At 48.0% G+C, this 22,383-nt stretch overlaps 1 protein-coding gene across 17 annotated transcripts; it reads left to right on the forward strand.

The window, feature by feature from the left end:
• Positions 1–756: 756 nt before the first annotated feature.
• On the forward strand, positions 757–22,026 carry LOC309653806 (cyclin-dependent kinase 20-like). Of its 17 annotated transcripts, none has more exons than XM_082478609.1 (9): positions 757–1,130; positions 1,482–1,595; positions 3,717–3,905; positions 4,151–4,272; positions 4,463–4,525; positions 5,261–5,384; positions 5,831–5,986; positions 7,705–7,857; positions 13,971–14,207. In XM_082478609.1, exons 1-8 carry the CDS (start codon positions 1,056–1,058, stop codon positions 7,834–7,836), a joined length of 975 nt encoding a protein of 324 aa, XP_082334735.1. In that variant the 5' UTR covers positions 757–1,055; the 3' UTR covers positions 7,837–7,857; positions 13,971–14,207. The 17 variants fall into 17 exon arrangements, with proteins under 17 accessions (XP_082334735.1, XP_082334736.1, XP_082334728.1 ...); XM_082478610.1 differs by lacking the exon at positions 13,971–14,207 and adding an exon at positions 9,469–9,492; XM_082478602.1 differs by lacking the exons at positions 7,705–7,857; positions 13,971–14,207 and adding an exon at positions 21,897–22,026.
• Positions 22,027–22,383: the final 357 nt, after the last annotated feature.

The raw sequence follows: 22,383 nt of genomic DNA on the forward strand, positions 1-22,383 counted from the left end.
AGGCTACCCAGGTTCAATTCCTGGGCACGGAATTAAGATCTTGCTTCATGCCACCACTCACTGCTGCCTCTCCAAGATTAAATGGACTGTTAGATCTGAGATCTTTAGCTATCCCAAAGATGGAAAATTGTAGATTGTTTTACATTTATCTCATTGTGTATGAGATTGAGCACCTTTTCAGAAGTTTAAAAAGCTAATTGTGTTTTTTGTCAACATCCTTTCATGGCATGAACTTCTTAAAAATCACTCAGGCTGCAAATGCCTCCAAATGTTTCCTCATGAGAAGCCCTTAGACATGGACTTTCTGGGTCAGACTTTTTACTCTTTAAACGTTGTCTTTACATGTTGCCAACTGACGCTCCCTCCACAATGCAGACCCGAACCCGTCTCGCTTCAATCATCATTGGCTTTGGGGCTCATAGGTGGAAATGGCACCTGTAGGTTCTCACAGGTGGAAGCTTGCACCTCTAGGTATGGGGGCGAGGGTACCCTGGCCTGCCATAGTAGCCGGCCCCGCCCCGTCACCTTTCGGCCATGCCCTCGGCGCCGCGGTCCCGCCCCCGGCTGTGCGGCCCCGCCCCGTGCCCCCGCTCGCCCCGCTGAGTGCCCCGCCCGCCTCGCTGAGTGCCCCGCCTCCACCCCGGAGAGCGGCTCCACCCTCCCGCCTATGTAGCCCGCTCCCAAGGCTGTTCCGCCTTGCTCCTTGGCTGCATGCCCTCGCCCCTCTGCGTAACCAGGCGTCACTCGTCACGTGACGCCCGGCAGTGCTGCGAGGGGTCGGCGGTGGCTCTCGCTCCTGCTGGCACGGTCTGCGCACGGGTGATTCCCGCCGAATGAAGCGCACTGAGGCGTGATGGCGAGGGCCTAGGGGAAGGCGCAGACAGGCCTGGACGCCGCCTGTAGCTGCCTTCGGCCTCCCGGCCTCTGCGCTCTTTCCTGCGCCGTTGCTAGGCAGCCGCATCTGGGCGCGGGAGGCAGGGCGGGCTAATGCGGAAAGGTACGGGTGCCGGGGAGGGGCTGTGATTGCAGAGGGTCCGGGTGTCTGGCAGAGGGCTATGGAGCAGTACTGCATCCTGGGCCGCATTGGGGAGGGCGCGCACGGCATCGTCTTCAAGGCCAAGCACGTGGAGGTGAGCACCCAGCCCTTCCTCCTTCGGTTCCATTGAGATCTACCCGTTGTCCCGACCCACGCTTGGGCTCCTGCCTCCCCGCAGCTTTTCGTGGCGTGCTCCCGCCTCCTTTGCTCTCTTGAGTGGAGGGCGTCCAGCAACCAGCGGTGCTTTCTTCAGGCGAGTGCCCCCTAGGAGCGTGGCGTGGATGTCTCTGAGCTGCTTGCTCAGCGCTGCGCCTGCTGGCCCTGATTTCCCTCCAGCCCGGGGTGGGGGGCGCGTCCCACCCCAACGAGGGCCTCAGGCCTCGGCGTCGCATCCCCTTTTCCAGCCGGGGATGGGCCTGCAGTGTCTGCGTCCTGTCCCAAACAGACTGGAGAGATCGTTGCCCTCAAGAAGGTGGCCCTGCGGCGGCTGGAGGATGGCATCCCCAACCAGGCCCTGCGGGAGATCAAGGCCTTGCAGGAGATCGAGGACAGTCAGTATGTGAGTGGGGCTGGTGTTCTGAGGTGCTGGTTCCCGCCCTCCTCCACTCACTCCCACTCTGAGGTCCTGCAGTCACTCTGTTCACTCATTTGCTTCCTCACCCCTCACTCACTCCCTTTCTTCTCCACTTGTTGTTCACCCTCATTCACTCAGTTACTTCACTCATTCATTCCCTGTCGTTCACTCGCTTATTTCTTCGCGTACTCGTTCGCTCATTCACTAACTTATTCCTTTTTTCTCAAAACACTTGGTGATTTCTGATGATAATGATAATTGCCACCTATTGAGCTCCTGTTATGTTCTGCATGCCAGGTTGACTGCTTTATGTATATTGTCCTTCTGAGTTTCGTCCTCTGCTCCGCAAGGCACGCTCAGGCCCTCCCTATCTCAGGCCAGGGGAGGAGGCGCAGCCACCAGCTTACCGGTGCTCAGCTTGTTCCGCTTGTCTGTGGAGGCTTTGGCCCAGGTCTGATCGCAGAATCAGGACGGTTTAACCCTGGGGCCTCCCATAGACTCTACCCTCTACTGGCTACTGGCAACACAGAAACCAGCCCCTACCCTGCTCTTGAGAACTGAAGTGTGGTAGGGGAGATGGCCAAAGGCTACAGCGCCCATCTGGCGTGGTTTGTGCTGTGACAGGCCTGGGAGGGGCTGTGGGCACACGAGGAGAGACACCTCACACACCCAGTTTCATTCTCTTTGTGGTATTCTCTCTTGTCCATGTCCTGAGTAGAGGATGTGCTTAACTTCCCAGGGAGTGACAAGGGTAGGTCCACCCACCTAAGGGTGGGTGATACTCTGACTTGTTTCTTATTCTCTAGAGATGTCCTTGATATATTGGGTGACACAAGCATGTTATAAAACTGTGTGTGTCATCTTGGTTTTGTATGAAAATATTTTGTATATATATACGAATACATGCCTGTGTGTGCCATGTCTCTTGTAAAGTCTGGTGGAATAGACTCCTAAGGTTGACTGTAGGTGATAGGATTTTTCTTTTGCTGTTTTTTTCATTATAATTTTGGGTATTATCTGAATGTATTTGTTTGTCCCAATCTGTAAAATGAGTGTCTACTACCCTCAACATCAGAAAAACAGCAATATGGCCATTCTTGTTTTTTGAGGAAAGTAAAAGGGCTTTGCTGACAGCTTGTGTGTGGGAGAGGTGGAGGGCCCATAGGAAGCTGGTGATACGGTCCCATGTCCTGTGCATCAGCAGGCCTGAAGAGTCTACGTTCAAAACACTCCAGATCTTACCCTGGCCCAGGCCATCCTCACCTCTCATCAGAACAACTACAGCAGGCTCCCCTGCCCCCCCGCCCCCCGGCCACTGCCTCCACTCCACAGTCAAAAAATGTACATGAAATCATCCACTCCCTGTCTTGAAAAGCTCCAGAGGCTTCTCTTCACTCTGAAAGAACTGTCACCATCTGCTTCCACCCCGCTCCAGCCTCTTTTTTCATTCACAACTTCTTAAGTGTCTCGCCCGTGATAAGCACTGTCTAGGCTCCAGGAGTGCAGAACAGAGCAGCCTCCTTCCTGTTCTTGCCTCCGGGCCTTGTGTTTGCTGTCCCCTGGCCCAGAGCTCCTTCCCAGATGCCTTCTCTTCTTTCTTCATCAGAATCTTCATCAGAATACCCTATACGTTTGTTGTTTGGTCATTTGTCAGTCATTTGTCCCCTGAGCTCCTTCAAGTCCTTCGGGACCCACCAGCCCTTGCTCCTGTTCACTACTGTGCAGCCTGCCCTTGTGACCTCGTGGGCCCTCAGGAAGTATATGTGACATGTCTCCTGCTCTCCCAGTGCTGGGAGTTGTGATCACCTGTGTGTGTGTGTGTTTCCAGGTGATTTTCCAGTTCGTGGGCTGGGTGGGGGACCAGACACTGCCCTAAGTCGCCTTTCTTAGACCTCCTTTTCCCTGAGTGTTTACTGGAGCATTAGAGTAGGGACTTGCCTTCTCCTGGGAGAGGGAAGCAAGAGATCACCAAGCTCCCTGATTCTGAGCTCAGATCTCATGCCACCATCTCTGCCTGCCTGGTCCTCTGTTGGTGCAAGGGCTGAGGGTCCCAGAGAGAGTCTGAGCCATGTGAGTCTGGCGGCTGACGGGATGCCCCGCTTGCAGGTGGTACAGCTGAAGGCCGTGTTCCCGCATGGCGCAGGCTTCGTGCTGGCCTTCGAGTTCATGCTGTCAGATCTGGCTGAGGTGGTGCGCCACGCCCAGAGGCCGCTGACCCAGGCGCAGGTCAAGAGCTACCTGCAGATGCTGCTCAAGGGGGTCCCTTTCTGCCATGCCAACAACATTGTACATCGGGTCAGTTCCAGCATGGGCTGGGGTGGGACCGGGGGGGTGGCTGGGCTGTGGGTAGGCCAGCCCTTGATGAAGGGCATGGTTAGAAAAGGGACAGAGGGGGCAGGGCCTATGGGTAGGAGGCCAGGGCTGGGGCCCTGGAGGAGGTCGGGTCTTGCGCTGACCTGGGTGCCCAGCCTGCCAGGCCCTCCTGTCCCGAGGTCCTGTGGGGGCTCTGGAGGGACTGATGCCTCTTCGGGTGCTCTCAGGACCTGAAACCAGCCAACCTGCTTATCAGTGCCTCGGGCCAGCTCAAGATAGCGGGCTTTGGCCTGGCCCGGGTCTTTTCCCCAGATGGCAGCCGTCTCTACACGCACCAGGTGGCCACCAGGTAGGGAGGACCAGTTCCCAAGCAGGACCTGGCAATAGACAGGCCCCAACCCTCCTGCTGGGAAGAGATGCTTCTGGACCTTCTGTCCAAACAGTGCTCTTGGGGCTGGTGTGGGGGCCAGGATGACCTTCCGAGGCAGCTTCCTGACAGACCGGTGACCTGGCTGTGACCACCTGCCCTCCTCTCACAGGTGGTACCGAGCCCCTGAGCTCCTGTATGGTGCCCGCCAGTATGATCAGGGTGTCGACCTGTGGTGAGACGCCTATGGGCTGGGCAAGGGGGAGTGTGGGTCATTGGGTCACCTTTTCCTCCTGGGCATTGAGGTCTCTAAGCCATTTGGGGGTTTTCCTGCTGTGAGCTCTAGGTTGCCATGGGGGTGTCTCCCCTGGTTAGAGTATCTCTGAGGAGTTTGGGATCAGTGTTCCTCCCCATGACAGTTTTGAGCTGGGAGGGGTCAAGTGGGATCAGAGTGGTTGTCCCAGTAGGAAGCTTCTGGGCTGAGGTTGGGGAGGTGGTCCGAGGCATGGGGCGTCTAAGCTGCTATGCAGGGGGTGATATCCCAGGATGCAATGTTCCTGAGTTATCTAGAGGCCTGGGTCCCTGGATATGAAGGCCCTGAACCTTTATTTGGGGTAGGATGGTTTGTATATGCCTAAGAGTTTGAGATTTGGGGGCCGTTTTGGAGTCTGCCCCAGAATGGGAGGAGGTGGCAGTGTGTCCCAGAATGTGAGGCTCTGAGAAGTCTCAGAACTGTTGAGGGGTTGATGTGTGTTCCAGAGTTGAGGCCTGAGAGCTGTTTAAAGAGGGGGATATGCTCTGTGTTCTAGGCTTGAAGTCTTTGACTGTTTGGGGATCTGTATCCTTAGCTATGAAGCCTGAAGGCTACTTTGTGGGTATCTTGACCACAGTGTGAGGTGTGGGTGGTGGTGTGGGGGGATCTGTTTCCATGGTGTGAGATCTCTGAGTTGTTTGGGTTCTGTATCTGCAGGGCTGTTGGCTGCATCCTGGGGGAGCTGTTGAACGGGTCCCCCCTTTTCCCAGGGGAGAATGACATTGAACAGCTTTGCTGTGTGCTTCGAATCTTGGGCGCCCCCAGTCCTCAAGTCTGGCCGGTTTGCAGGGGCCTACAGTGGGAAGGGGTGGGGGCGGGTGGCTTCTATTACCCCAATAGCTAGTGACTCCCCTGCCCCGCACCTTCTCTCTCGTGGCCCCATGCCTCCTTGACTTGCCGGACCTCGGTCCTGGCCCAGCGTGGGGTCTCCTCCTCCCCTGCCCTGCTGGAAGTGCGAGGGCCAGGGCCCAAGCCCTATCCCTTCCCACCCGTCCCCAGCACACACGCATCCAAACCGAGCTGGGCATGGAGCAGGCGCCTGAGATGTGGAGGAAGCACTGAAGGACTGAGTGAGCACGTGATGTCATGAGTGACATGTGAGCAGGGGTGCATGGATGGGGGAGTGATGAGTGAATGGGAGCAGGTAGGTGACAGGGAGCGAGAACTGACACCTTAAGGGGGCTGGCGGGGTGGGTGCCGGCCCTGATGGACCCCCTTCTCCTCCAGGAGATCAAGGACCTGCCTGACTACAACAAGATCTCCTTCAAGGAGCAGGCTCCCGTGCCCCTGGAGGAGGTGCTGCCCGATGCCTCTCCCCAGGCCTTGGACCTGCTGGGGCATTTCCTCCTCTACCCTCCACGCCAGCGCATTGCAGCCTCCCAGGTAGGGTGACACCCGTTGCCCTGACCCTCCTCGTCCGTGTCCTTTTGACTAGGCAGGTTGAGATTCTCAGAACCTGTGATGGGCTGGGACCAGAACCCCTGGAGCCAGGGTTAGGAGGGTGCAGGGCAGGTGTGCCTCTCCTGAGTGGACCCTAGAGGGCAGGTGGCCAGGGGTGGCCCATTAGAAGGGCATGCACACGTCGCAGAAGAGCGAGTCTTGGGTTATTGGTGACTCACTTCTTCGTCCCTTCATTCCTTCAACAAGAATTTACTAGCATCTGGCACGTGCTGAGCACTGTCCTGGACCCTGATCCAGAGTGAACAGACGTGGCTTGTGCCTGTGGGGTCTCCACCCTGTGGTGAGGCAGGGCCGTCAGTCTGTGGGAGCTGAGGGGAGGGATGTTGGGACTGACTTTGGGGTCATGCAAGGCTTCCTGGAGAAGGGCAGGTTTAAGCATGGGGAGCTGTTTTCCCAAGAGAAATGATGAGCAGAGGCCTGGAGAGGAGGACCCAGGAGGGGTGGGTCGTGGCTAGAAGGCAGGGGAGGAGGGGAGGACCATGGGCTGATGGCTGATGGTGTGAGGGCCTCTGTCGGGTGTATCTGTCCATCTGGCCTCATGGCAGCCTCCGCTCCCTGCCCTCGGCACTAGCAGTGTGTGTTTACACATGCCCCTGGCGAGTTCCCATGTCAGCAGCACCTTCAGAGTGTACTGAGGCCAACTGACCACCTCTCAGCCCCCTGCTGCTGCCCCCATTCTAAGCGCCCCCCCGTCCCCATTGCCTCCCAGAATCTGCTTCTCCTGCCCATTTAGTCTTTCCTCCACGTGGCAAAGAGAGGGACCTTGTCCAGGTAGGCTGTCGCATCCTCGCCTGCAGGGCCCTCCTGGGGCTCCCTCAGAGGAGAAGCCAGGTCCTAGTGGCCCACAGCCATCACACATTTGGGGCCATCACCTCTGTGACTCTGCCAGCTCCCATTCCCCTTGCTCGCTCCCCTCGGGCCCCAGGGCTTCTCCATGTCCTGGGGGTCTGTGCATTTCTGTCCCTAGGCCTCACTCATTCACCTTTCAGGTCTCTGCTTGAGCGCCACCTCCCAGGGGCCTCCCTTCACCATTCTTCAGGCCTGCAGCCCCTCCAGTATTCCTCATCCCCCCCTCATACTTTCTCTTTCCCACATCACTAATCATTTGATGCCGTTTGTCTTACTTCTTTATCGTGTTTATTACCCCCACCCCTCACTATGTGGAAAACTTGAAGGCAGAGCTCTTTGTTCTGTTTACCGCTGCATCTCCTGTCTCTGGAGCAGTGCGCAAACAGTGAGCACTCCGAGGTGTTGGAGTCACCTGAACGATGAGCAGATGAAGGCAAAATCCTCTCCAGGGCAATGTTCACATCTCCTCCTCGGAGGGAAGTGGCTGAAGCTGGGACGGGGAAGTGACCAGTTTCCTTTTGCTGCCCCTTGCTTGCTACCCTCAGGCCTTCCTGCACCAGTACTTCTTCACAGCTCCCCTGCCTGCCCACCCCTCGGAGCTGCCAATTCCTCAGCGCCCAGGGGGACCTGCCCTCAAGGCCCCCCCAGGACCCCCCCCACGTCCATGACCTCCACGTGGACCGGCCTCTCGAGGAGTCACTGTTGAACCCGGAGCTGATTCGGCCCTTCATCCTGGAGGGCTGAGACCTTGGGCCAGGCCCCACAGGCGTGTCGCCCCCTTCCCTCCCCAGGACAAGCCAGGCCTCTTGTTCTTCTGCTCTGGCCTGATTCGACCACAGTGGTCCTGCTCCTGGCCAGGCCATCCAGCCTCAGCAGAGGGGACCCTCGGCCTGTGCTGTCGGCCTCCCATCTGTTGCTGGTAACAGATCCATCAGAAGGAGGCAGTGAGTTCCGCTGCCATGCCTGCCATGGGGCTGGTTCTCTAGTTGCTGCCTTCCTGGTCAGGGACAGTCCTGGTAGAGCCATTTGGGGGAGCGCTGAGTGTAGGATGACCTCATGTCGGAAATCCAAGTGGGAAGGAAAGTTTGGTTTGATTTTGTTCTCAGAGACATTAAACACTAGTTCACTTTTGAGATTTATTATAAAAACGCCCGGTAGTTCTACGTGATGTATGCCCCTCTTCCTTTCCAGTTGAGGGAAGTGGCTGAGGTAGCATCATCCCCTGGCCCTTGCTTCTCTGTGGTCACTGGGAAAGTGGCCCCATTCATGGCGACTTTAGTCTTGGGGGATTGCTAGGTGCTTCATGTGACAGAGCTCCCTTTTGGAGGTGAGTTGGCAGAAATCAGGACCCAGGAATGGCTCAAGTTGGGGACCCAATAAGTGACCCTCCACACCTTAAGCTGGTTTACCAACATCACCCTCAGGATACGGGTGAGCCTGGACCATATGGGCCTCCTCTTTACTCAGAGATACTGGGCAAATAAGAAGACAGACATTCCTGGAACTCATTTGTTAATTCAGTAAATCCCAATACAATCTGAACTGGCTCTTGTTTTTCTTATTAAATAATTTGGTAAGCCAATTCTAAAATATATGCGGAAATGAAAGGGTTAAGAGGAGGCAGAAGCAGAAGAAAAGGCAAAAAATGATGAAAGGACTTACCCTATCAGATACCAAGACTATCATAGGGCTGTAATAAATAAACAATGTGGTATTGGTTCACAGATAGATAAAAACAGAGAAGTCAGAGAAACTTATTCTTAGCAATCTTGTATTCTTAAAATATTCATTTTGTGCTCATGTGGCTAAAATTCTGTAAGCACTGCAGTCACAGAGGTGACTAACAGTGCCACAGTCACTGCTCTCCAAGCTCTTAGAGGGCAAAGCACAGTAAACTCTAGTTGTTGCTTTCAGGGAAGAGTCTGAGTGTCCCATATGTCTTTAAAGATGTTTTAAGGATCTGGCCTCTGCCTGTTTGTCCAGCCACATCTGTAGACTCTAAGCTTCAGTCTAGCTCAATTTCTGGTGTCTCTCACCTTCGTATGAACGCAAGTCTGTACCCAAACCCTGACCACTGACCCTCAGCCAGTTCCACTCACAAAGACTCTAACGCTTACTCCACCCTGACATTGACCCTCACCTTTACCTTAAACCTTACACTTAACCTGACCCTATCACCCTGACCCTGACATATACGCTGACTCTCACCCTCACTCAATTCTTTGCCAGCCCCTTCACCACCCATGCCTGGCTTTGATCTTGGCATTGACTCTGACCCTCACCCAAACTCTGACCCCGTTTGACCTAGAACTAAACCTTGTCCATGAACTTGGCTCTCATCTTAACCTTAACCCTGGGTCTCTAATTGACATTCCTCTTACCTTGATGCTCATTATGATCCTGATCCTGACCGTTAACATGTCCCTGACACTTGTCCTGAGCTTGACTTATCTTTGACAATGACAGCTTCTCTCACACTGATTGTGAATACTGTGATAAATGAGATACTCACCACCTTCAATCTGATTCTGACCCTCAACTTCACTCTGCCCCAGACTGAATCCTCACCTTGACAAGGACCATCATACTGACACACCCTGCCCTTGAACTTGCACCTTGATGCTGAACTACACTGTACACTCAAGCTGGAACTAGTCTGCACACCAAGCCTGACCATGATCCTGATCCTGACCCTCATCTTGACCTAGACCTCAACTTCATCCTGACCTGGGTCCTCATCCTAATGCTGAGCCTCACACAGAACATGGACTCACACTTGGCTGTCACCATTGACACCCTAATCCCATCATGACCTTGAACCTAATCTAGACCCTGACCCTGAATTGAACTTCACACTGACACTGACTTTCATTATTATGATGACTCGTCCTCAGCCTGATCGTCACCTTCATCTTGACCCATCCTCACTTTGAAACTTAACCTTGAACTTGATTTTGACTATAAACCAAACTCTGACCCTCTGTGGTAAGCAGAATAATGTCCCCCCCCCCACCAAAGATGCCCATGTCCTAACCTATGAATACATTGCCTTACACACAAAAGGGACTTTGCAAATGTGATTAAAGCGTACAGACTTTGAGATGGAAAGAGTGTCCTGGATTATGCAGATTGGGCCAATGTAATGGGGGGTGGGGGGAGGGAGAGTTGGAGGAGGAGGACTTAATTCCTTCCAGCAGCAATAGAAAAGGGACCCACCTTGACTTTTAATTGACCTTGACCTTCACAATGAACATCATGTTCACCCTGACCCTGACACTACCTCACATTGATCTTGACCCTGAACCTGACACTGACTCTAATCCTGAACATCAACCTCACCCTCACCTTGACCCTGAATCCTACACGGAACTGGACATCCACTGTCAACTTGAATCCAACTTTCAATCTTACTTTCACCCTGACAATAACCATCATCCTAATCCTGACATTCATCCTCTCACTGATCCTCTCGAATGGAGCCTCAACCTGATCCTAACCTTGGCTCTCACACTGATCTTGAACTTGATCTTGAACCTAACCCTGGATCTAAAATTTCCCTCATAGTGATCTTGTCCTTGAACCTGATTCTGACACCATGACCCTGACCATTGTCTTATCTTGATCCTTAACCTGACATAGAATTTTACCTTGAACTGGACACTCACCCTCACGCTGATTCTGATCTTCATCACTCTGTCTCTGATCTTACCCTCATCCTGACTGTGACCCTGGCTGCTCTGACATTGAGCTTGATCATGACCTTCACCCTTACACTAACTCTGATCTGATCTTGGCCAGGGCCACGACCAAAACCAGGGTGAGGTCCAGGGTTGGGGCTAAGGCTAGGTAGGGTGAGAGCCCGGGCAGGGGCCATGATGAGGGAAGTACCAGGTTAGAGCCAGGGCTTGGGCAAGGGCCAGTGCCAGTGTAAGATGGAGGCTGAGGGTCATTCTGAAGGTGATTGTGAAGGCCAGGGTCGGGGCTAGGGCAAAGCTCAGGATGAAGGTGTGTATTAGGGTGAGTCAGGGTCAGGTGAGGGTAGGGACAGGAGTGTGGTAGATGTCAGATGCTAATGAAATCAAGGGTGATGATTAGGGCGAGGTTGAGGAAGAGGGTCAAGGTCTGGATAAGGGCCAGCACCAGGGCAAGGGCTCGGGAGGTGCTGGGTTCAGGGTCCCGCGTGAGGGTCAGGGCGAAGGTCAGAACGAGGATGAATGTCAGTATAAGGTGGTGGGCGAGGGTCTCAGCGAATGTCAGGACAAGGGTTAGAAGCCAGTCTAAGGCCAAGTAGAAGCAGGGCCGGTGAGCGGATTAGTAGAAGTGGGTGTTCCGAACGGAAGCGTGGAGGCTGGGCGAGGATGAAGCGAGAGGGCGGGGTTCGGCCTGCGGGGGCGGAAGCGCAGCGAAGGCGTAGCCCGACCCAGGCAACCATGGGGGCTGGCGCCGTGGAGCCGCAGATGGGTTTGCCCGAGCTGCTGCACGTCTTCTCCTTCTTGGAAGGCCGAGACATGCTCTGCGTCGCCCAGGTGGATAAGGTAGCGCGTCCTGTCCCAGGCGGTAGGCAGGGCTGGGCTCCTGGTCACTGGCGTGTCCATGGTCGGCCCGTCCCCTCGGAGCCTCCGTTTCCCAAATCTGGGAGGGAGCGTCGGACGGCCCTGAATCCGCGATCTGCAGAGGACGCTCTTGGCCCCCGGGGTGGCGACCTCGGCGACCTATGAAGGGGTTGCTGTGGAAACCTCTTATCCCTCTGTTCCTCCGTCTGTCGGTGTGTCCAGAGCCCCTGTGCGGTTGGCTTGCACTGGGCACCTGTGAACAGGGTTCACCCCTAAGATTGGCCTAGGGATCCCACCTCTTCTGGAATATTCTGGAATTCCCCTTCTGGGGCCTGCCTGGAAAGCCGTGCCCTCCCTGTGAGTGGCACCTCCTCCTGCGGGCTCCGCCTGTCCCTTCCCAGCCAGTCGAGTTCCTGTACTGGCTGTGCTCCCTAAGTGCCTGTTTGGTGCGTTAGTCTGATCTGCGCTTCTGCCCCTGTTGTGCTCCGAGCTCTTCCTCCTCTGTGCTCTTACTCAGCACAACTGTGACTAAATGATCACATACTGTGCTTGTTAAATGTTTGCTTCCCCCCCACCCCCACTAGACTCATTCTTTTGTCTCTTGCATCACTGTGTGTATAACCACTGTATGATCACTGTGTGTATACACTCAGCGTATGGCTTGATATTTAGTGTACTCTAAGTAAATGTTTGTTGAGTAAATGAATTTCTTTACTTTTAAAATACATTATTATATCATTTTACAGAAAGATTAATAAACAGACCCTTACCTGAATTGTGTAATTATAACTTAAATGTATCAAGTAAAATACTGGGTTGCTATCCCCATTTTTACCAATAGGGAAAGTGAGTATCGTGCCGAGAGTGCATTGGCTGAGGTTGCCCAGGTAGTCTCCCAGCAGATTTTGAAAGGGAGGTGCCTTTTACCCTTTGATAGCAGCAACTTCTCCAGGTTCTGGTTTCCCTGTTAGGTAAAATGAGGTCAATAAACCCTGCCTCACAGTGTCATCATGAAGATCAGCATCTAACAGAGGCATTCTCCAAGGCGGGTAACACCCATTTTGCAGGTTATATTACATATTATAATTTTATGTTAGGGAAGTAAGAACATCTCAGTTGGGTTTTGAACTGGGAACTATAGAAAAAAAGAATGCGGAAATCTTCTTACCTGGTTTGATTATTGCAAAGTATCAACTTTACATTCCTACTAGCCAAAAAGATTTCTTAAGGACTGAGAAACTTTGATCTCGGGTGAGTGAGGGCTGTGGAAGTAGGAACCTGGGCTCAGACAGGGTGGTTGTTATTTCTGCCAGGGCCTGGAAAGCCACGTATCTGGCTGGGACCCTCAGTAGGTCTGGGCCACAGAAAGCTCCAGAGTGGTTTCTACTGAAGCTGTATAGGCTCCAGAACCCAGGGTGGCCCAGCTGGAGAGGCCAAGAAGTTCCAGGATGCAGGTGTGGGCCTGAGAGAGGGGGAGGCAGGGTACTGTGATCCCTTCCCAGGGCCACCTGAGCCTCTTCCAGATACTTCTGCAGAGAGCAGTTTGTGGGAATACGGCCTGTGTGCCCTCCCCAGGTAGCAGTTCTGTTCCTGCACCTTGGCATCTCTGGGACATCCCTTTAGCCAGAGCCTTAATTTACTCCATTGCAGCAGCTTTCTTATGGGTCCTGCTGCTCTGCCCTCGTTTCCAGTCTTTCCTTCTCTCTCTCTTTTTTATTCAATTGGCCCTACCACGTGGCTTACAGGATCTTAGTTCCCCAACCAGGGATCCAACCCGTGCCCCCTACAGTGGAAGCTCAGAGTCTTTTTTTTTTTTTTTTTTAATATTTATTTATTTATTTTGCTGCATCGGGTCTTAGTTGCGGCACACGGGATCTTTGTTGTGGCACGTGGGATCTTTCGTTGCAGTGCACGGGCTCTCTAGTTGTGGCGCATGGGCTCTAGAGCGTGCATGGGCTTAGTTGCCCCAGCATGTGGGATCTTAGTTCCTCGACCAGGTATCCAACCCATGCCCCCTGCATTGGAAGGCGGATTCTTAACCATTGGACCACCAGGGAAGTCTCCAAGTCCTTCCTTCTCATAGCAGCCTAAAACACAGTTTGACTTGCCACTCTTCCATTCACAGTTCTCAAGTGACTTCTCACTGTTTTTGCCCTTCTGACTTCCAAGAGTTGGTCTAAGCCTGTCTCCAGCTCCTTTCTCTATGTTCTGATTAAGGCAACTTACTCATCATCTTTTTCATACTTCTGAATCTTTGCCCAAGCGGATCTTTCTCTCCCTGACATGCTTCAGCCGTTTTCTTAGAGGATAACTACTCATCCTTCAGGAGTTGATCAGTAGTTACTTCTGAACCCCTTGGCTCCAACTGAGTTGGTCATTCTCTCCTTTGTCATTCATTATTTGGTGTGTTTTATTTGATGGTCTGAATTTGTCTCTAACTCCCCAGGGTGAGTGTTCTTGAGTGCAAGCACTGGGTCTCATTTAGCTCTCTGTCCCCTCCACAGGGCCTGGCAGGCTAGGCACTAATTGCATGTTGACTGACCAGATACTCTTCTAGGTCTGGAATGAGGCTTCAAGGACCAAGGAACTGTGGCGGTGAGTGGAGGAAGAGCCAGGCCTGCTCAGGAGAGTATCCCTCAAAGGAGAGAGGGGTGTACTTTTCAGCACTCACTGGGTTTCCGTTAAGTAGACAAGAAGGGACAATCCACAGCCCTTACCAGCAGGAAACTCCTCCCTAGTTGGGGGTGTGAGGTAGTATAGTATAGTATATTGAAATATAAGCGATTTTGTTAATCAAGTGGAGGTTGATGTAGGTGGGGGTACCAAACTCAGGGGCAGAAATGTACAGCAAATTGAATGCAGCTGGCTGATAGACAAATCAATAGACAAATAAACCACTTTTATTTGATTTCAACTTTGGTGTAACAACATAGTTATATAAGCATGTTTGATATGAGAACTTAAATAAAATTCAAAAAATTAAAAGTAGAAAATAAAAAATATTTTAATCATTAAATTATTAAATTTTTCTTTTCTGTTCATTCCTCCTTTGGAACCTGACATCTTTTCTTTTGTCCCAAGGGGTAAGTGTCAGATCTTCTGTCTCTTGCAGAATATAGGACAGACTACATAGCCTTGACTATCAACTAGGAGCTATATTTAGTTTTAGTCTTTCGTGATGGAAAACAACTGTTCACATGTAGTTTCCTCCAAACATGGAGGGAATCTTTGCTTGATGGTTTTTATTTTTAGAATAACTGTGAATTGATATATTTGAGAATTGTGGAATGCCAACCTTGCCATATTTATTTTTCAGTATCATACAGCACTGTTCTGTTTGTTGCTTTTTATTCAGTATTTTTATTGCTAATAATATTAATTAGAAAAATGATGTTAATCTCTAGTCAATTTTGAAGTAAGGGAACTTTTATTGGATTTCAGTCTTTATCTCTACAATTTGGGGGATGTACTCTAGATAGAACATTCAATTCTGGAAATTGATTTCTCTGTAGATAAGTGGACAAGAGAATGTCTTGCCAAATGTGATTCTCAAAGACACTGTGTCACTAGAAATAAATGAGTTGACTCATAGATTGGTGTAACTATTTGTGGAAGCCCTTGGAGGGCAATTCTCACAGTTGAAATGGGTAGGATGCCAACCTTAAACCCTAGTCTTTGTTCTCATCTTTACTGATAAGCTGGGGTAGGAATTTCCCTTTGAGTAACATAAGTAATATATTTCTTTCAGCAGTTCAAAAAATCTCTTGTGCAGCTTATCACCTAACCCCCACATGTATGCATGTGTTACCATATTGTGTGTACCTCCAGGTTCCTCAAGCAGATTCTTCAGCTGTCTGCAAGCCAAGTCACGAATGGGTTTTCGGTTCATTACTATTTTATAGTTTTTGGTGCTAAACTCTTTTTAGCATACAGTCATTCTTTGGGATGGTATCCTTGACCTATGTTCATATAAAAAACACTGGGTTTATGTTTCTGGAACTGGGACAACTGCAACAGCATTCCAGGAGCATTGTCACATGCACGTGTCATTTCTAATGTTGTACCTGTCATGGGTACTAGGCCCCAAAACTCTCCAGGCCCATAGGAACTCTTACAGACACAGTAAATGAACATGGTTAACCGGTCATATGTTTTTAATATGTACTCTATAATTCTAATTTAAAACACTTCAAGTTACTTCTTTAAAATGCTTCATGACCTTTTAAATTCTGCCATCTCTTTAACACACTATGTGTTAGATTTTTGGTTAAAAGGAAAATTGCAAATATTTGCTTTTGTTTAAGGTACAAATATTTTTTTTTTTGTTTGTGTACAGTAGATTGTTTTGCTGTTAATTGCTATCTGAAAGGTTTTGGTGCCATGGTGTTTTTTCACTTGATACATCCTTGTATTTCAGAGGCTTGTATTTCTCATACTTTACTCATGTGCACACTTTAGCCTTGTTGACAGTCTGCCCTTTTTTTGGTCAAATCACTTGGTGTTATTTCTTCTGAATATTGGTCATGGTTCCTACTTATGGTTTGATGTATAATGGCCTTAAATATGTAGAAATAAACTTCACTTCCACAAAGAAATGTTATCCCCCCTTTTTCTTAAACCACATTATCTTCTTAGTCTAGCTTTTATTTTCACACTGTTTAGGTTGAGATATGGGTACAAGAAATTTCCCTTTCTGATTATTTCAACTAAAAGAAAATCAACAACATAAGAATGATGATGTGAGGCAGCTGATACTCAGCCTCTTAGTCCAAGAGATAAAAGGGATGGTGAAGGCCACGGTGGAGCTGAATGCTCATTCTTTTTTTTTTTTTTTCGGCTGTGCCATGCGGCTTGCAGGATCCTAGCTCCCCGACCAGGGATAGAACCCAGGCCCTCAGCAGTGAAAGCGCAGAGTCCTAACCACTGGACCACCAGGGAATTCCCTGAAAGCTCATTCTTGTCTGAAGAGTACTGTTCTGTGTGGCCCCAGATAAGTTTTTCCAGGTGAGAATTTGATTTCAGTATAGTTAGATTTTCTTCTTTTACCTAATTAGTATGTGAAATCTCTCGATTTTTAAGTATTGGCAGCTAGTTCACATAGGCCAATCCTATGCAGGCCAGACAAGGTAATCTGGATGCCCATTCTGCCTGCAGGCTGTGAGTATGCTACTTCTGGTAGAAGGAACAGTGTTTCAGAGGGTACAGGAAAACCCATATCCAACATAAGCACTGGATCCTTCACAGTGTGTTAGAAGGTCACTGGTGCCTAGTACAGAGCCTGACACATAGGTGCTCGGTGAGTGTACAGGCTTTGAATGGAGAGAAACTCTTTGCGTTGTACTTATTGGGACCATGGGCTGTGAGCTACTTATTTCCCACCCAGCCTCATTTTTCTCCTCTGTGAGATATGACTGGAGTCCTCTGATGCTGTATCAACTCTGGTGACTGTAAATTTTGAAAGCCTTTGTCCATGGGGCCTCCCTAATCCTCTCCCAGATGTTCACTCTCCTTGTGTTTTACTCCCATGGCACCATAGGCTGCCCCTTCTGAAACTTAGCATTTCTCTCCAGAATTTTAGTTTTACTTATCCTCCTAACCACCAGCTGCGAGTACTCATAGGGCAAGGACCATGTCTCACTCACTTTGGGGTCCACAGACTAGGTGGGGATTCAGTATTCTCCATAGTGTGGATGAGCTAATGTTTTATCTTCAACAACCTTATAAGCGAGTTGCTATCATAGAATTGACAGTAGTTACTGATACATACAAGTTAAGGATGCAGACTCTTGGAAAATGGTGGATTAATGACTTCTGAAAATTTTCTCCTCCGTAAAAGCAATGAGAAAACTGGCATAAATTGTCAAAATCAACTTTTACAGAACTCTGGAAATTAACCAGAGACTTACAGTAGTCTGGGAAATGTTTATTCAAGAAAAAAATGGCTTATTCTCAGTAAGAGCAGCAAGTGTTCACTTGCCCTGTTCCCATAACAACCTTCCAGCTTTGTGTTAGCCTTGAATACCAACAGTTCACAATCACAGTGAAAGCAGGAGCCGCAGTCACTGGAAGGGTAAGAATGGGATGAGAGATTCTTCAAAGCCTTATTCCCAGAGAATTGTCATTGTTCGAGCTGTCTGGTGTTTCCTGGAAGAGCTCACGTGTAAGCTGTCTTTATTTTACCTTGCTTGGTGTTCATCCAATGTGAAAAACCTTTACCTTGGGGCATTTGTCAAAACAACTGAAGAGAATTGATTAACTTTTTAATTAGTCTTTAATCAGAGTTGATGAATGATAGTTAAGGAAACAATAGGCTAACCAAAGAGTTTAAAAGGAAAAGCTGGGAATGTGATGTCCTTAGGGGTTTTGGAAAGCTCCAACACATTCCTAGGAATCTAGAAGGCCAAGTGCTTGTGCAGGGCTGTGTGCTAACTCAGGGAAGATATAAAAGGGCTCTAAACTTTTACCTCTGGTTAACCTTGAGGTTCTGTGGAAGCAGGAAGTGAAGACTAAGGCAGAGAAGTCAACTGCCTGGCTGAGTGTTGCACACATGCCCCAACCTGCACATAGAGCCTTTGGCAATGACTAGGAAACTTAGTGGTTCCAGAAATTTAGGAAATCTCTGTCCTCTCATTACTGCACATTAATTTAACTGAGCAGAGACATAAGTGGCCCTACATAACAAAGAATACAGACTTTCAGAGTTACTTCAGAAACTTTTCAGTTACTTCACTAAACAAACAAAAAATAATAACGGCAATAATAACAAACCGGGGGTGGGGTGGAATCAGATTTCCAGAGTTCTACATTATGTTATTTAAAATGTTCAGTTTTCAACAGAAGTTATAAGTCATGCAAAGAAATAAAGTGTCGCTAGTATGCAGGAAACAAAGCAAACAATAAAGACTGTCCCCAAGGAAGCGCAGGCATCAGACCTACTAGACAAAGACTTTAAATCAACTATTTTAGTATGTGCAAAGAACTAGAGGAAACCACGTGAAAAGAACTGAAGGGACGTATGAGAACAGTGTCTCATTTAATAGAGAATATTAATAAAGAGAAATTATATAAAAAAAAACTAAACAGAAATTATGGAGTAGGAAAGTACAATATCAAATTAAAAATTCAAGAGCAGATTTGAGCAGGCAGAAGAAAGAATCAGTAAACCGGAATATAGGTCAGTTGAGATTATCCAGTCTGAGGAATGCAATGAAGCTAAAGATGAAGAAAAATGAATAGTGCCTAAGAGACCTGTGGGACACCATCAAGCATGCAAGCAACAGATAATAGGGAGTTCCAGATGAGAGGAGAAAGAAAGTAGAAAGTATTTAAAGATATGACTGAAAACTTCCCAAATTTGATGAAAAATGTTAACTTACACATCCAGAAGCTCAGTGAGCTGCCAGTAGGATAAAGTCAAAAGAGTTCCATGTCGAGACACATTATAATCCAACTTGAAAGCCAAAGACAGAATCTTGAAAGCATCAAGAGAGAATCAACTCATCATGTATGGGACAACCCCAATGAGAGTAACGGTTGATTTCTCATAAAAAACCATGGAGCCCAAAAAGGAGTGGGCTGATTTGTTGAAGGTGTGGGAAGAAAAAGATTGTCATCAAGAATTCTATATCCTTTGCTGTGCAAAAGCTTTGAAGTTTCATTAGGTCCCATTTGTTTATTTTTGTTTTTATTTCCATTACTCTAGGAGGTGGATCAAAAAAGATCTTGCTGTGATTTATGTCAAAGAGTGTTCTTCCTATGTTTTCCTCTAAGAGTTTTATAGTGTCCGGTCTTACATTTAGGTCTCGAATCCATTTTGAGTTTATTTTTGTGTATGGTGTTAGGGAGTATTCTAATTTCCTTCTTTTACATGTAGCTGTCCAGTTTTCCTGGCACCACTTATTGAAGAGACTGTCTTTTCTCCATTGTATATCTTTGCCTCCTTTGTCATAGATTAGTTGACCATAGGTGCCTGGGTTTATCTTTGGGCTTTCTATCTTGTTCCATTGATCTATGTTTCTGTTTTTGTGCCAGTACCATATTGTCTTGATTACTGTAGCTTTGTAGTATATTCTGAAGTCAGGGAGTCTGATTCCTCCCGCTCCGTTTTTTTTTTTGCACAAAAAAGGAAACCATAAACAAGACGAAAAGACAACCCTCAGAATGGGAGAAAATATTTGCAAACGAATCAACGGACAAAGGGTTAATCTCCAAAATATATAAACAGCTCATTCAGCTCAATATTAAAGAAACAAACAACCCAATCGAAAAATGGGCAGAAGACCTAAATAGACATTTATCCAAAGACATACAGATGGCCAAGAAGCACATGAAAAGCTGCTCAACATCACTAATTATTAGAGAAATGCAAATCAAAACTACAATGAGGTATCACCTCACACCAGTTAGAATGGGCATCATCAGAAAATCTACAAACAACAAATGCTGGAGAGGGTGTGGAGAAAAGGGAACCCTCTTGCACTGTTGGTGGGAATGTAAATTGATGCAGCCACTATGGAGAACAATATGGAGGTTCCTTAAAAAACTAAAAATAGAATTACCATATGATCCAGCAATCCCACTACTGGGCATATACCCAGAGAAAACCGTAATTCGAAAAGACACATGCACCCCAATGTTCATTGCAGCACTATTTACAATAGCTAGGTCATGGAACCAACCTAAATGCCCATCAACAGACAAATGGATAAAGAAGTTGTGGTACATATATACAATGGAATATTACTCAGCCATAAAAAGGAATGAAATTGAGTCATTTGTTGAGACGTGGATGGATCTAGAGACTGTCATATAGAGTGAAGTAAGTCAGAAAGAGAAAAACAAATATCGTATATTAACGCATGTATGTGGAACCTAGAAAAATGGTACAGATGAACTGGTTTGCAGGGCAGAAGTTGAGACACAGATGTAGTGAACAAACGTGCGGACACCAAGGGGGGAAAACCACGGTGGGGTGGGGATGGTGGTGTGCTGAATTGGGCGATTGGGATTGACATGTATACACTGATGTGTATAAAATTGATGACTGATTATAAATAAATAAACAAATAAATAAATAAATAATTCTATATCTAGCAAAATGAAGGAGAAAATTAAGACATTCCCAGATTAACAAAAGCTCTGAGGATTTGTTGCTAGCAGACTTGCCCTACAAAAAATACTAAAGAGAGTCTTTCAGATTGATATGAAAGGACATTAGACAGGAACTTGAATCCACGTGAAGAAGTAGCACCAGTAAAGTAACCATATGGGTGTATATAAAAGGCAACATAAATGAATTCTTTTGTTTGTAACTCCTTTTTTCCTATGTGATTTAAAGGACAACTGCATAAAACAATAATTGTGACTCTCCATTGGGTACATAACGTATGAAGATGTAATCTGTATGACAATAACAGCATGAATGAGAGGGGCATAAAATGGAGCTACACAGGAGCTAAGTTTTTTGATACTATTAAGTTGATATTAATCAAAACTAGATTGTCATAAATTAAGATTTTTATCCAGTAATCCCCAAGGCAACCACTAAGAACTAAAAGAATATACAGTTGAAGAAATGACAAGGCAATAGGACACAAGAAAATACTTAATACAAAAGAAGGCAGTAATAGAGGAATAGAAGGAAAAATGCATAGAAATAAGCAAAATGACATGTAAATCCTATCTTATCAGTAGTTGTATTAAATATATATGGATTAAACACTCCAATGAAAAGGCAGAGATTGGCAGAAGGGATTAAAAATATCCAAGTATATGCTGTCTACAATAGACACACTTTAGATTCAAAGATACAGGTTGAAAATAATAGAATGGAAACATATACCATGCAAACAGCAACCAAGAGAGAGCTAGAATGACTATGCTAATATCAGACAAAACAGACTTTAAGACAAAAAGTGTTACTAGGGACAAAGAAGGATATTTTATAATAATAAACAGATCAATCCATCAAGAAGATCTAAAAATTATAAATGTAAATGGACCTAATAACAAAGCAACAAAATGCATGAAGGGCTGACAAAATTGAAGGGAGAAATAGTTCAACAATAGTTGACGGCTTCAAAAAAATGCAGACTCTTGAGTTCCAGTTGCATGACCGAGGCTGCATGACCCTGGGTTAGTTGTTTAACCTCTCTCTCATGTCTAAAATGGAGATGAGGACCTACCTTATGGGGTTGTTATATAGTTTGACTGGAAACACGAAAAGCACCTATTCCTGACACGTGGTGAGCACTCGTTCAGTGTCATATCATTATCCCCATTTAACAGTGGAGGAAACTGAGACCTACATAGGCAAAGTGAGTTGTCCAAGCTAGTAGATGGTGAAGCTGGGAATCAAAGCTAGGCCTATTGATGCCAAAACACCTTCTAATGACTCCTTTTCTGCCTGGGACTGTGGGTCTTTGTTTCAGGCAGCTGTGTCTGAGACGCTGGTCCTCCTGTAAAGCCTCCCAGACGACCCTGGGCACACAGACATGGAAACAGTACTATCTCTGCTGATCCGAGCTGGAGTTCCGAATGGAATCTGGGTGGCCAGAGAAGGACTTTATCCGCAAAGACATTGCTGGGCACAAAGGTACGGGGTGGGGAAGGTGGTAACTCTGTGCATTCCCACTCTTTCCCTGGTCAGATCTCTAGGGATTTGGTTTTTCAGCCAATTAGTTGGAAAATGCCACATAATGAGGACATACCCTGCTATGTTCTATACCTGTGTTATCATTTGATCCTCACAGAGATCATTACATCTATTTCAGAGTAGAAAGAAACAGAAACTAAGAGATAAGGATGTTGTAACTGTTGTTCACAGTAACATGGCTGGTGGGTGGTAGGCAGTCCTGGGCATGATACCCAAATTGTAAGTCTGAAGTCCCAGCTCTTTCTGTCCACCACTGTCCCCAG

Source organism: Balaenoptera physalus (assembly GCF_965194825.1).
Source record: "Balaenoptera physalus genome assembly, contig: HAP1_SCAFFOLD_1213, whole genome shotgun sequence".
NCBI classification, from domain to species: domain Eukaryota; kingdom Metazoa; phylum Chordata; class Mammalia; order Artiodactyla; family Balaenopteridae; genus Balaenoptera; species Balaenoptera physalus.

Coding starts and splice junctions, on each gene's coding strand:
- LOC309653806 (XM_082478609.1), top strand. CDS start 1,056: ATGGAGCAGTACTGCATCCTGGGCCGCATTGGGGAGGGCGCGCACGGC. Junction 4,273..4,462: donor ACGCACCAGGTGGCCACCAG/GTAGGGAGGACC, acceptor CTCCTCTCACAG/GTGGTACCGAGCCCCTGAGC. Junction 5,987..7,704: donor AGCGCATTGCAGCCTCCCAG/GTAGGGTGACAC, acceptor TTCCCTCCCCAG/GACAAGCCAGGCCTCTTGTT.